This window comes from Xenopus tropicalis, chromosome 1, assembly GCF_000004195.4.
Source record: "Xenopus tropicalis strain Nigerian chromosome 1, UCB_Xtro_10.0, whole genome shotgun sequence".
Lineage (NCBI taxonomy): Eukaryota > Metazoa > Chordata > Amphibia > Anura > Pipidae > Xenopus > Xenopus tropicalis.
Genome location: NC_030677.2, coordinates 202,417,010 through 202,432,197, shown reverse-complemented (window position 1 = coordinate 202,432,197; position 15,188 = coordinate 202,417,010). Strand labels below are relative to the sequence as shown.

The 15,188-nt window shown below is 44.6% G+C and overlaps 1 protein-coding gene across 4 annotated transcripts in view; it reads left to right on the top strand.

Annotated features, from left to right (window-relative positions):
• The window catches only part of wdr7 (WD repeat domain 7), a 228,509-nt gene that overhangs the window by 165,550 nt on the left and 47,771 nt on the right, over nucleotides 1–15,188 (top strand). For all 4 annotated transcript variants that reach the window (XM_018090767.2, XM_018090674.2, XM_012956678.3 and 1 more), the window contains 2 exon segments: nucleotides 6,311–6,428; nucleotides 13,507–13,656. In XM_018090767.2, coding sequence (XP_017946256.1) covers nucleotides 6,311–6,428; nucleotides 13,507–13,656 — 268 coding nt within the window.

Genomic DNA, 15,188 nt, shown 5'->3' with positions numbered 1-15,188 from the left:
GCGCTTATTTTATGCAGTAATCACCAAAAGATAAAACTTTTTTTTTTTTGTAACCACGGCACTAAGAGACTTCTCCCTGTGTTTTGTTCATTATATTTTCATTCAAGAACAATAGGTTATTGTACAGATAAATCACCTTTCTCCTCTCTGCTGTACAGAGACAAATGAACTTTCTCCCCATAGCCTTCTAAAAAAGCCAAATCCATATCCCAAATCCCTCTCTTCTTGTTGGTGTTGCTTTTTAATGACACCTCCCCGTTCCTTTAGCTTGTGTGTAGCTGGGTGGGAAACCATAGGAAGGACGGAAGGACACGGGGGAATAGCAGTGCACCAGTTAGTATGGCCTTTGTTCTTTTGTTCACACCCTAAGTGCTACTTTATACTGGGCACCTTGGCCAGACACCCTCTCTGCCCCTACCTGAGCTGGCCCCACCTCTCTTGTGTATATGATTTATTTTAAAAAAGCTTAACAATGGAACTAAGTAGTAAAAATTGTTGACCAATCACTCATTACTATGAATGACTACTTTAGAGTAAATTTACACCAGCTTTGTGGATTTCCTTTTAGTTATAAAAATAAAATGATAAAATACAAGGTTGCTGTGAACACATATTGTACAACCGCACCCATGGGAATTTCTTGCTCATTGTAGTTCACTGTAGATATAATAAGATGGTGGCCATATGCCTAGTGATTAAAGCTGCTGACTTGGCCCATCCAGACCGAGATGGCAGCTAATCAGCCCATGATCTGGCTGAAAATTGTTCAGATATAAATTGGACAGGTTTAAAAATGCCGCTGTGAGGACAGCATTGGCACAATAAAGTGTCCCTCATTAAATTGAGATGATCTGATGGTTGGCCAAGCCTATTTGGCTGGCCGTGTTGGCACGTCATGCTCACTGCAGCCTCTCCAGATGGGTTTTACCATGTGTGCCCAATTCAGTTTTCATTGCATCAAAGATTTTGTCACAATATTTGGTTTCTTCCCATAATAATTGATTAAAATATCCCTTTACTTAAGTTATTTTACTGTTTCTATTTCCTTTGATTATTTTGCAGTTGATATCTGTGTCCTGTCCTGTGTCTGAAAGTGTGAGCAGTGTGCTTTCTACACTGAGATTTTTGCCATATTCCCTCCCGTCTGTTCCTCCATACCCTGCTCTATGGCTTCCTGGCTATTCCTCCATACCCTGCTCTATGGCTTCCCAGCTATTACTCCATACTCTGCTCTATGGCTTCCCGGCTATTCCCCCATACCCTGCTCTATAGCTTCCCAGCTATTCCTCCATACCCTGCTCTATGGCTTCCCAGCTATTCCTCCATACCCTGCTCTATGGCTTCCCAGCTATTCCTCCATACCCTGCTCTATGGCTTCCCAGCTGTTCCTCCATACCCTGCTCTATGGCTTCCCAGCTATTCCTCCATACCCTGCTCTATAGCTTCCCAGCTATTCCTCCATACCCTGCTCTATGGCTTCCCAGCTATTCCTCCATACCCTGCTCTATGGCTTCCCAGCTGTTCCTCCATACCCTGCTCTATGGCTTCCCAGCTATTCCTCCATACCCTGCTCTATGGCTTCCCGGCTATTGCTTCATACCCTGCTCTATGGCTTCCCGACTATTCCTCCATACTCTGCTCTATGGCTTCCCGGCTATTCCTCCATACTCTGCTCTATGGCTTCCCGACTATTCCTCTATACTCTGCTCTATGGCTTCCCGGCTATTCCCCCATACCCTGCTCTATGGCTTCCCAGCTATTCCCCCATACCCTGCTCTATGGCTTCCCAGCTATTCCCCATACCGCTGCTCTATGGCTTCCCAGCTATTCCTCCATACCCTGCTCTATGCTTCCCAGCTATTCCTTCCATACCCTGCTCTATGGCTTCCCAGCTGTTCCTCCATACCCTGCTCTATGGCTTCCCAGCTATTCCTCCATACCCTGCTCTATGGCTTCCCAACTATTCCTCCATACTCTGCTCTATGGCTTCCCGGCTATTCCTCCATACCCTGCTCTATGGCTTCCCGACTATTCCTCCATACCCTGCTCTATGGCTTCCCGGCTATTCCTCCATACTCTGCTCTATGGCTTCCCGGCTATTCCTCCATACTCTGCTCTATGGCTTCCCGGCTATTCCTCCATACCCTGCTCTATGGCTTCCGGCTATGCCTCCATACTCTGCTCTATGGCTTCCCGGCTATTCCTCCATACCCTGCTCTATGGCTTCCCGGCTATTCCTCCATACTCTGCTCTATGGCTTCCCGGCTATGCCTCCATACCCTGCTCTATGGCTTCCCGACTATTGCTTCATACTCTGCTTTATGGGTTCCCGACTATTCCTCCATACTCTGCTTTATGGCTTCCCGACTATTCCTCCATACTCTGCTTTATGGCTTCCCGACTATTCCTCCATATCCTGCTCTATGGCTTCCCGGCTATTCCTCCATATCCTGCTCTATGGCTTCCCGGCTATTCCTCCATATCCTGCTCTATGGCTTCCCGGCTATTCCTCCATATCCTGCTCTATGGCTTCCCGGCTATTCCTCCATATCCTGCTCTATGGCTTCCCGGCTATTCCTCCATATCCTGCTCTATGGCTACCCGGCTATTCCTCCATACTCTGCTTTATGGCTCCCGGCTATTCCTCCATACTCTGCTCTATGGCTTCCCGGCTATTCTTCCATACTCTGCTCTATGGCTTCCCGGCTATTCCTCCATACTCTGCTCTATGGCTTCCCCGGCTATTCCTCCATACTCTGCTCTATGGCTTCCCGGCTATTCCTCCATACTCTGCTTTATGGCTTTCCCGACTATTCCTCCATCTCTGCTTATGGCTTCCCGACTATTCCTCCATCCCTGCTCTATGGCTTCCCGGCTATGCCTCCATACCTGCTCTATGGCTTCCCGGCTATGCCTCCATACCATGCTCTATGGCTTCCCCAACTATTCCTCCATACTCTGCTTTATGGCTTCCCGACTATTCCTCCATACTCTGCTTTATGGCTTCCCGACTATTCCTCCATACTCTGCTTTATGGCTTCCCGACTATTCTCCATACTCTGCTTTTATGGCTTCCCGACTATTCCTCCATACTCTGCTTTATGGCTTCCCCGACTATTCCTCCATACCTGCTTTATGGCTTCCCGACTATTCCTCCATACCCTGCTCTATGGCTTCCCGGCTATGCCTCCATACCCTGCCTCTATGGCTTCCCGGCTATGCCTCCATACCCTGCTCTATGGCTTCCTGACTATTCCTCCATACTCTGCTTATGGCTTTCCCGACTATTCCTCCATACTCTGCTTTATGGCTTCCCGACTATTCCTGCCATACTCTGCTTTATGGCTTCCCGACTATTCCTCCATACTCTGCTTTATGGCTCCCGACTATTCCTCCATACTCTGCTTTATGGCTTCCCGACTATTCTCCATAACTCTGCTTTAGGCTTCCCGACTATTCCTCCATACTCTGCTTTATGGCTTCCCGACTATTCCTCCATATCTGCTTTATGGCTTCCCGGCTATTCCTCCATACCTGCTCTATGGCTTTCCGACTATTCCTCCATACTCTGCTTTATGGCTTCCCGACTATTCCCTCCATACTCTGCTTTATGGCTTCCTGACTATTCCTCCATATCCTGCTCTATGGCTTCCGGCATATTTCCTCCATACTCTGCTTTATGGCTTCCCGGCTATTCTCCTCCATACCCTGCTCTATGGCTTTCCCGACTATTCCTCCATACTCTGCTTTATGGCTTCCCGACTATTCCTCCATACTCTGCTTTATGGCTTTCCTGACTATTCCTCCATATCCTGCTCTATGGCTTCCCGGCTATTCCTCCATACTCTGCTTTATGGCTTCCCGGCTATTCCTCCATACTCTGCTCTATGGCTTCCCGGCTATTCTTCCATACTCTGCTCTATGGCTTCCCGCTATTCCCTCTATACTCTGCTCTATGGCTTCCCGACTATTCCTCCATATCCTGCTCTATGGCTTCCCGGCTATTCCTCCATACCTGCTCTATGGCTTCCCGGCTATTCTTCCATACCCCTGCTCTATGGCTTCTCCGGCTATTCTTCCATACCTGCTCTATGGCTTCTCCGGCTATTCTTCCATACTGCCCTGCTCTATGGCTTCCCGGCTATTCCTCCATACTCTGCTCTATGGCTTCCCGGCTATTCCTCCATACCCTGCTCTATGGCTTCCCGGCTATTCCTCCATATCCTGCTCTATGGCTTCCCGGCTATTCCTCCATATCCTGCTCTATGGCTACCCGGCTATTCCTCCATACTCTGCTTTATGGCTTCCCGGCTATTCCTCCATACTCTGCTCTATGGCTTCCCGGCTATTCCTCCATACTCTGCTCTATGGCTTCCCGGCTATTCCTCCATACTCTGCTCTATGGCTTCCCGGCTATTCCTCCATACTCTGCTCTATGGCTTCCCGGCTATTCCTCCATACTCTGCTTTATGGCTTCCCGACTATTCCTCCATACTCTGCTTTATGGCTTCCCGACTATTCCTCCATACCCTGCTCTATGGCTTCCCGGCTATGCCTCCATACCCTGCTCTATGGCTTCCCGGCTATGCCTCCATACCTATGCTCTATGGCTTCCCAACTATTCCTCCATACTCTGCTTTATGGCTTCCCGACTATTCCTCCATACTCTGCTTTATGGCTCCCGACTATTCCTCTCATACTCTGCTTTATGGGCTTCCCGACTATTCCTCCATACTCTGCTTTATGGCTTCCGACTATTCCTCCATACTCTGCTTTATGGCTTCCCGACTATTCCTCCATACTCTGCTTTATGGCTTCCCGACTATTCCTCCATACCCTGCTCTATGGCTTCCCGGCTATGCCTCCATACCCTGCTCTATGGCTTCCCGGCTATGCCTCCATACCCTGCTCTATGGCTTCCTGACTATTCCTCCATACTCTGCTTTATGGCTTCCCGACTATTCCTCCATACTCTGCTTTATGGCTTCCCGACTATTCCTCCATACTCTGCTTTATGGCTTCCCGACTATTCCTCCATACTCTGCTTTATGGCTTCCCGACTATTCCTCCATACTCTGCTTTATGGCTTCCCGACTATTCCTCCATACTCTGCTTTATGGCTTCCCGACTATTCCTCCATACTCTGCTTTATGGCTTCCCGACTATTCCTCCATACTCTGCTTTATGGCTTCCCGGCTATTCCTCCATACCCTGCTCTATGGCTTCCCGACTATTCCTCCATACTCTGCTTTATGGCTTCCCGACTATTCCTCCATACTCTGCTTTATGGCTTCCTGACTATTCCTCCATATCCTGCTCTATGGCTTCCCGGCTATTCCTCCATACTCTGCTTTATGGCTTCCCGGCTATTCCTCCATACCCTGCTCTATGGCTTCCCGACTATTCCTCCATACTCTGCTTTATGGCTTCCCGACTATTCCTCCATACTCTGCTTTATGGCTTCCTGACTATTCCTCCATATCCTGCTCTATGGCTTCCCGGCTATTCCTCCATACTCTGCTTTATGGCTTCCCGGCTATTCCTCCATACTCTGCTCTATGGCTTCCCGGCTATTCTTCCATACTCTGCTCTATGGCTTCCCGGCTATTCCTCTATACTCTGCTCTATGGCTTCCCGACTATTCCTCCATATCCTGCTCTATGGCTTCCCGGCTATTCCTCCATACCCTGCTCTATGGCTTCCCGGCTATTCTTCCATACCCTGCTCTATGGCTTCCCGGCTATTCTTCCATACCCTGCTCTATGGCTTCCCGGCTATTCTTCCATACCCTGCTCTATGGCTTCCCGGCTATTCCTCCATACTCTGCTCTATGGCTTCCCGGCTATTCCTCCATACCCTGCTCTATGGCTTCCCGGCTATTCTTCCATACCCTGCTCTATGGCTTCCCGGCTATTCCTCCATACCCTGCTCTATGGCTTCCCGGCTATTCCCCCATACCCTGCTCTATGGCTTCCCGGCTATTCCTCCATACCCTGCTCTATGGCTTCCCGGCTATGCCTCTATAATTTGTTAACAAGGCACTTTTAACACTTTGGACAGATGCACATACTGTTTTCAATCTTCACGCTTAATTATTCGATTTAGTATTTGATGCTGGAACACCCTGACTTCTAATCACTGCTCATTGTTGGGAGTCCATTATATTCTAACTGTCTGACTGAACCCATTGACCTTGAACTGACATTATAAGCTGTGTCTAATCTTTTCACTCTATATTTCTAATGCTTCTTTTCTTTTTCTTTTCCTTTCTTTTTTTTTTTTTCTTTTTTTTTGCCTGATCCCTATTTAGCATCACAATTGGGCTGCCCCTGAGTCCAGCAGCTGACTCCGCCCGCTCTGCACGACACGCGCTCTCGCTCATTGCCACCGCCAGACCACCCGCCTTCATAACAACCATCGCTAAGGAGGTACAAACTTTTCACTCTCTCCTTCACTGCACTTCCAAAAGGGGATTTATATGAATAGGAATCTGTAACAATAAAATAGGTGGGATTTTAATGCATGCGTGCCATTCAAAAGTAGATTTTAAAGGGCATATAAACTCAAAAACCAAATTTGGCTTAACCAAAGTAAGTATACTTTTAAGCATTCTGTACATTAATTAAACATTCCATTGTTGCCTTGCCTGCTTCTTCCTAGGGCTTCTGCTACATTGATTCAGGGCAGAGAATAGAAAGGACTAAACAGGCACTGCTTTCACTATCAGTTTTATGCCAATTACAAATTGTAATTAGTGTATATTGTAAAGTTATTAAGAATTTTATTGGGGGGTTTAAAGTCCTCGCTTTAAATAGGTTTGTAAGTAGGATTCACAGTGCACACAAACAAGCCAAGGCACACATACATGCTAGGCCCCATCAGCCAATGAATGGGCAGAGTTCTGCCTTTTACTCCTACACTACTTCCTGTTACAGTTAGAGCTGCATCACTTCCTGTCAGCTGATCTCTGAGGGAACACACAGCCCATCACTAAATGGCGGCTCAAGGGAAAGTATGTATGTTAAGTATTGTTGGTTAAGTATTCATTCTGGGGGTATAGTTTTCCTTAAATTATAGGCTAAAAGTGACCAATAGGAAGTTGCTATTTAAAGGTCATCGGTAAACACAAAAATAGATTTTTTTTTGCAATCTGATTGGGGAAAACAATAGTTTTTTTTTTTTTTTGTTTTTAAATGCCCCCTGAGCACCAAAGTGTTTCGGCCCATAGTGCTGACCTGAGGCAGCCTAGAGAATGGCCCCCCTCCGTGCTTAGTTTTTTTGCGTTAGAGGGGGACACAATTGCACTCTCTTCACTAGGGGAGCGAACATTTTGATTTAAAAATCTGAATTTTGGCTCTTTAAGTTACCAGGAGCAGATTTTTGCTGCCACTGGTAACCTCGGGGGCCCTGTTGCCTGGGGCGAGTCTGGTGGAGTTCCCCTGGAGTTCCTCTTGATGTTGCTGCCACTAATCATGGCCGCCCACACGGGATGGGCTCACATGGGGCAGTAGGGGAAACAATTTCTGGGTGACCAGTGCCCTTTAATGGCGAAGACACACAGGGTGATTAGTCGCTGCGACTTTTTGAAAAGTCATGGCGACTAACCTGTGCGGTGAAAACTCGCAAGAGTTTAGTCGCGGCAACGTCTATTATAGTCTAAGTAAGAAAAGTCGTTGCGATTAGTCGCGGCGACAGGTTTGCTTTAAAGTCATGTGTCTTAACATGTAAAAATGTGTAACATGCAATATGTATAAAGGTGACAATTTGTTGACCTGCTCAACACTACGTGCAGCTTATTGTTACCTGTCAGTGCCTAAATGCCTGCAAGGTAGATAGAAAAGGTGAATACTACTGCCTGACAGTATCAATAGAGTTAGGGGTTAGCCAGTCAGGGTTAAAGGTGCCCATACACAGGCCGATTTCAAATGCTGATATCAGTCCTTTAGACCAATTTGGCAGCTTATCTGCCAGTGTATGGGCACCACCGACGGGCCTGCCCGACTGATATCTGGCTTGAAATTGGACAGATCTCAGTCTGCAGGTTTGATATTTCCAAAGGATTGAGGACCACATCGACTCGTTAATGCTGTCCCCAATCCGACAGTGCCTATGCCTGCCATTTTAAGCATAGGTAGGTGGGCATATTGGGAGAAGATTCGCGTGCTTGGCCACCTCACCTTACAGTGTATGGCCAGCCTAACTCAGTGGCACTGTTACAGGGAGATCAGTTACCAGTTACAGCTGCCTCCTCATAGTGGGAACATGCATTCAGCTTACAGACATTGCATGAAACTCCATATCTCATATAACTGAATATCAATATGGAGAATCTGAGGCATGGCCATCACCAATTGTACATAATGGGTCATAGGCTGCCCAGAAGACAATTAGGCTTATTGTTTAGCCAAACCCCTGACAATTGCTTCTCCTAAATACTGCCCTTTGTGTCTCAGTCTCCACTCAGGGAAAGGTCAACAACCTCCCCTTTAATTGATCAATGGAGAGTTTCTGTTGTTTACATTGAAACCACTGTAGTATAGATGTCCCCCTTTAGGTGACTTCCCAACTCCAACTAAGATTACGAGTTTTGCTGATGAAAACATGCCACTCACCACTGATCCCTTTTGTCTGTTAGCCAATGAGAAGCACTGAAAGTAGCACACACATGCGTTTATTAACGGACAACATGATAGTTGTGCAGGTGTCCGGAAAGTTAACACTTCTCATTGAATGTAATGGCTGTGATCCCTTCTGACACAACTTTTTGAAAACATAATTTCAAGCAAGACTTCAATATACATATATTCAAAATCTGCAGCCTTTTCATGATTGTTTAATGTAATAATATGGTTTGGAACAGTTCCCTAAGCCCCGCCCCCTGTTCTCCTGCTGATCTGGCTGGCTACTTTGTGACTCAAATAAAATGTACAGTAGTCACCTGTCCTCAGCCTGCCTTCAGCCTGCATCCTCCCAATCCCACAATTCCCTGCTGCACACGTGATGTCAATAAGGAAAGGAACATAACAGTGCAATGCATTGTGGGTTATGTAGTTTCTGCATGCTGTCTGTAAGCTGTGGAGAAGTTGTTACAATTTGTAACATCAATGTTTACTCCCTCCTCCCCTGCCAGGATTTCAAATGATGCAGAAAAAGAACACCACTTTTCCAGCTGGATTTCAGCATATAAAAATGCTATTTATTCCTACTTATTGAAGGAACAGGTTACAGTGATATGTATATTAGGGGTTTCTGGGTTGTGTGGGGCTCTTTAACAGAAGGAGTTCCCCTTTAAAATAATTTACATTGTAGGCTTTTTTCCCAAGAATTTCATTTTACAAAGTATATAAATATCTAGTTTTTCTATCTTTTTAATTTGTTTATGAAAGCTGAACAGGAATAGGTCACAGTTCCCTGACACAGCAAGCCGCACTATCTATATATTACAGTTGTTATATTGCAGCAGTGCCGCGGCGAAAGATCAGAAGCAACGTGCCATCCATCCTCGGGAAATAAATGCCATTGTAAGCGCATTACCTTTTGCAGTCGAGATCCCCAAGCAGTGCCCTTAAAGATTTGTTTTTAAATAAAAAAAACCAAAACAGACAAAAAAGTATTATTCGTTGTGACAGAGATTGTGGTTAAATTGTGTCACCCCGTGTAAGTGAAATTCTCTGAACTTCATGAAGAAAGTACAGATATTTCCCCTATAGTTAATGAAACCCCCATGTTCAAAAGATGTTGCAGAATGATGTCGTCCACAGAGGGATTAAAGGGGTTGGCCATGTAGATATTGATATGCTAAAATCGTTTGCAATTGGTCTTTTTTTTGCAGTCTTTCAATTAGTTAGCTCTTTGTTCAGCAGCACTCTAGTTTGGTATTTTAGTAGTAATCTCTTGCTAGGGACTTATTTACCGTAGCAACCAGGCAGTGGTTTGAATAAGAGATGGGAATATGAATAGGATAGGGCCTGAGAAGACACATAAGTAATAAAAAGTAACAATAGTAATTCAATTGTAGCCTCACAGAGCAGTAGATCTTGGTTGGAGGAATGCAAATACAGGTATAGGACCCATTATCCAGAATGTTCGGAACCAAGGTTATTCCGGATAAGGGGTCTTTCTGTAATTTGGATCTCCATACCTTAAGTCTGCTAAAAAATCTATAAAACATTAATTTAACCCAATAGGATGGTTTTGCATCCAAAAAGAATTACTTACATCTTAGTTGGGATCAAGTACAGGTACTGTTTTATTATTACAGAGAAAAGGGAATCATTTAACCATGATATAAACCCAATAGGGCTGTTCTGCCCCAATAAGGGGTAATTATATCTTAGTTGGGATCAAGTACAGGTACTGTTTTATTACAGAGAAAAGGGAATCATTTAACCATTAAATAAACCCAATAGGGCTGTTCTGCCCCAATAAGGGGTAATTATATCTTAGTTGGGATCAAGTACAAGGTACTGTTTTATTATTACAGAGAAAAGGGAATCATTTAACCATTAAATAAACCCAATAGGGCTGTTCTGCCCCAATAAGGGGTAATTATATCTTAGTTGGGATCAAGTACAGGTACTGTTTTATTATTACAGAGAAAAAGCAAATCAGTTTTAAAATTCTGAACCATTTGATTAAAATGGAGTCTAAGCAAGACGGGCTTTCCATAATTCAGAGCTTTCTGGATAATGGGTTTTTGGATAACAGATTTCATACCTGTAATTCAAAAACTACAAAAAATGAGTAATGAAAACCACTTGGAAGTTGCTGAGGCCCAAATACACAGAGGCCCAAAGAGCCCTCCACCAGCCCAATAAATAGTAACTGTTGAGAGAGAGCAGGATTTGTGGGTATTCTGGGAACAAAATCTTACCTAACTTGAACCATTTTTCTCGTTTTCACTCCCGACCTTCCCCCCATGCCAATGCGTTTGTGTATATGAGCTGAGTTACTAAGTCTGTAATAAAAGTTATAGGTGACCAGGCTACCTAGCTATACCTAACAAGTGGTTGCTATAAAAGCATTTTGCAATCTCAATTCATACAAATTCAGCCTACTTTTCTGCCGTAATAGCCTCGACTCTTCTAGAAAGTTTTCCGCTAACATTGTCTTTGCGACTCCCACCTCGAGCATTAGTGAGGTTGGGCACTGATGTCTGACAATCAGCCCATCCATTTGGCCTTCCTATTCATTCAGCAGGTGTTTAGTTGGCTTGAGGTCATGGTTCTGTGCAGGCCAATCAAGTTCTTTCACTCAGCAAATCCATTTTCTATGGACCTTGCTATTTGCATGGATGAACGATCTGCTTTCTTCCGGTTCCCGTTTTACTGGAGTCAGCGGCTCTTGTCCAAACCACGAAAAACAGCCTATAACAGGCCTATAATCCACCCCCCCTCCACCCTTCTCCTAAAAAGACCATTCCTAAATGGGTTTTACTCATTAGTAAGTGGTTCATCTCAGGTCAAGCAAGTATGGCATCTACATAGTGTTGGCTGTATCGAATATATCAGGATACTTTTTGCCCATATAGTGTATCAATATGCTTATTCCAGGTAAATGAAAAAGGGAAAATTTGCCTTAAGGAGCAACCATAGGTTTAATGCAAAAAATGCTTTATAATAATATGGGGGGGGGGGTGACCGAAGAAAACACGGAAGGTGGTGGCTCTTTAGCTAGAGAGACAATGACACATTTAGGCTAAAACCTCAAGCTCTGCCAGTATATACAGTGGCTTGCAAAAGTATTCGGGCCCCCTTGAACTTTTTTGTCACATTACAGCCACAAACATGAATCAATTTTATTGGAATTCCACGTGAAAGACCAATACAAAGTGGTGTACACGTGAGAAGTGGAACGAAAATCCTACATGATTCCAAACATTTTTTACAAATAAATAACTGCAAAGTGGGGTGTGCGTAATTATTCAGCCCCCTTTGGTCTGAGTGCAGTCAGTTGCCCATAGACATTGCCTGATGAGTGCTAATGACTAAATAGAGTGCCCCTGTGTGTAATCTAATGTCAGTACAAATACAGCTGCTCTGTGACGGCCTCAGAGGTTGTCTAAGAGAATATTGGGAGCAACAACACCATGAAATCCAAAGAACACACCAGACAGGTCAGGGATAAAGTTATTGAGAAATTTAAAGCAGGCTTAGGCTACAAAAAGATTTCCAAAGCCTTGAACATTCCACGGAGCACTGTTCAAGCGATCATTCAGAAATGGAAGGAGTATGGCACAACTGTAAACCTACCAAGACAAGGCCGTCCACCTAAACTCACAGGCTGAACAAGGAGAGCGCTGATCAGAAATGCAGCCAAGAGGCCCATGGTGACTCTGGGGGAGCTGCAGAGATCTACAGCTCAGTTGGGGGAATCTGTCCATAGGATAACTATTAGTCGTGCACTGCACAAAGTTGGCCTTTATGGAAGAGTGGCAAGAAGAAAGCCATTGTTAACAGAAAACCATAAGAAGTCCCGTTTGCAGTTTGCCACAAGCCATGTGGGGGACACAGCAAACATGTGGAAGAAGGTGCTCTGGTCAGATGAGACCAAAATGGATCTTTTTGGCCAAAATGCAAAACGCTATGTGTGGCAGAAAACTAACACTGCACATCACTCTGAACACACCATCCCCACTGTCAAATATGGTGGTGGCAGCATCATGCTCTGGGGGGGCTTCTCTTCAGCAGGGACAGGGAAGCTGGTCAGAGTTGATGGGAAGATGGATGGAGCCAAATACAGGGCAATCTTGGAAGAAAACCTCTTGGAGTCTGCAAAAGACTTGAGGCTGGGGCGAAGGTTCACCTTCCAGCAGGACAACAACCCTAAACATAAAGCCAGGGCAACAATGGAATGGTTTAAAACAAAACATATCCATGTGTTATAATGGCCCAGTCAAAGTCCAGTTCTAAATCCAATGGAGAATCTGTGGCAAGATCTGAAAACTGCTGTTCACAAACGCTGTCCATCTAATCTGACTGAGCTGGAGCTGTTTTGCAAAGAAGAATGGGCAAGGATTTCAGTCTGTAGATGTGCAAAGCTGGTAGAGACATACCCTAAAAGCCTGGCAGCTGGAATTGCAGCAAAAGGTGGTTCTACAAAGTATTGACTCAGGGGGCTGAATAATTACGCACACCCCACTTTGCAGTTATTTATTTGTAAAAAATGTTTGGAATCATGTATGATTTTCCTTCCACTAATCACGTGTACCCCACTTTGTATTGGTCTTTCACGTGGAATTCAAATAAAATTGATTCATGTTTGTGGCTGTAATGTGACAAAATGTGGAAAAGTTCAAGGGGGCCGAATACTTTTGCAAGCCACTGTATATATAACAAATAAAAATAAATGTATATTTGTCTCTAAACATTTTCTGTAGCCTTACTGAAATGAAAAATTAAATAAAATGAGGGCATTGTGACCCTTTTTTGTTGTTCTCCTGGTTTGAAACCTGCAGTTGGTGTAAAAATCAATATAAATTGTGTTTTTGAAACAATCTTTTTCCAGGTGCACAGACATACGGCTCTGGCTGCCAATACACAGTCTCAGCAGAACATCCACACTACTGCCTTGGCTCGTGCTAAAGGGGAGATTCTGAGAGTCGTAGAAATTCTTATTGAAAAAATGCCTTCAGATGTTGTGGATCTCTTGGTGGAGGTATATATTCCATGCTTTACATTTCCATTGGCAAAGGAGCTCTGTAATATCATTATTTAGGCTACAGCCCATTACAGTCCAATTTCTAAGCCTCCTGATGATAGCCAAAAGCAGTCAAGGATCCTGGGTTTGCAGCTTAACAAAGTTATAGTTTGTTTGGCAGCTTCTTCACAGTTCTTTGCAGTGGGTGTAGTCTAGCATATAGAATGTCTAAGCCCAGCTTAGGCTGTCATATTATTATTATATTTAATTTTGGTCTTGACGTAAGGAGTGGTATCTAGTCCAATGTTGAGCCTAGGTGGCCTCCCCATTTCGGTTACTGATGTCTATTGAAGAAAGTGTCTGTATTTTTGCTGTATCAAACCCCCTGCCAGTTTTGTAGAACACTTGCATGTATTACTACTTTGTTAGCCTGCTGATGGTACAGTTAACTCATAGAAATAATAGTCAGAGCTTTTATTTTGGAGACCTGAAGCTGGCAGTACATCTAAAGCTGCTCATTTGGAGAGACGGCCTTCTGGACCCAATTGGACTGACCCAATTGTTTGTCCCCCAAGGCCAAAGATTGGATCATGCTACAGGGTTACCTAACCTGTCTGAAGTGCAATAAAAACTTCTCTAGGAGTCATGTATCAATCTATGTATGGCCTTTAGGAGGAGGATATGCCATAGACTAAAGGCTTATTAAGGGGACATATTGGATAAAAAAACGAGAATATGCCAGTGCATTAAACACATTTCAATATAGAAGTAATGTGCTTTAAAAAGTCATGTTTTTGACTGATTTATTGAAATTTTCACCCATAACCCTACTCACCCCGTTCCATCTGTTCCACTGGCTGAATTCTCTGAATGTACAGGGGAGCTGGTAGAGTCAGACTGGGGCCAACCAGGTACCGACTCAAGGACCCACCGCTGCTCCCCGCTCTGCCTTCCGCTGCTTCCGCTCGGCTGCTTACTTGCTGTTAAAAAATAAAGATGGGCGTAGGTTCCAAAGTGGAAAGCGGGGTCATCATTATTTAATCACAGTAAGTAAGCAGAGCAGGAGCCGGAGCTGTGGTGGCTGAGGGCGGAGCAGGGAGTACTCCAGTCTGACTCTTACGCCCACCCTTCATTTGAAACATGGACAGGGACCAGAGAGGATTTATCGGGAGCTCCTGTAAAGGCATTTTTAAATATTTTGAATATATTTAGCCCAGAGTTGGGTTAGGTAAAAACATGCATAAATACTGTCTGAACTTTTAGATATAAATATAAATGTATTTTGTCCACAGTGGTGAATTCTGGGGCTTGAAGTCTCTCTGCTTCCCACCGTGGTGCCGAGGTTCTGAGGAAAGCAGAGGGACTTCATGTCCCAGAATCCATCACTTCATAAGGGAACAAGGTGAGGGAGGTGTTGCATTACACTGTGAGACTAAGGGGGGTTGGGGACTGGTCCCAATGAAACACAGAATGACTTCATGGTTTCCTTTCCTATCTGAAAAAAATACATTTATATTTAAGTTCAGATACTATTTCTGCATAAGCCCAGC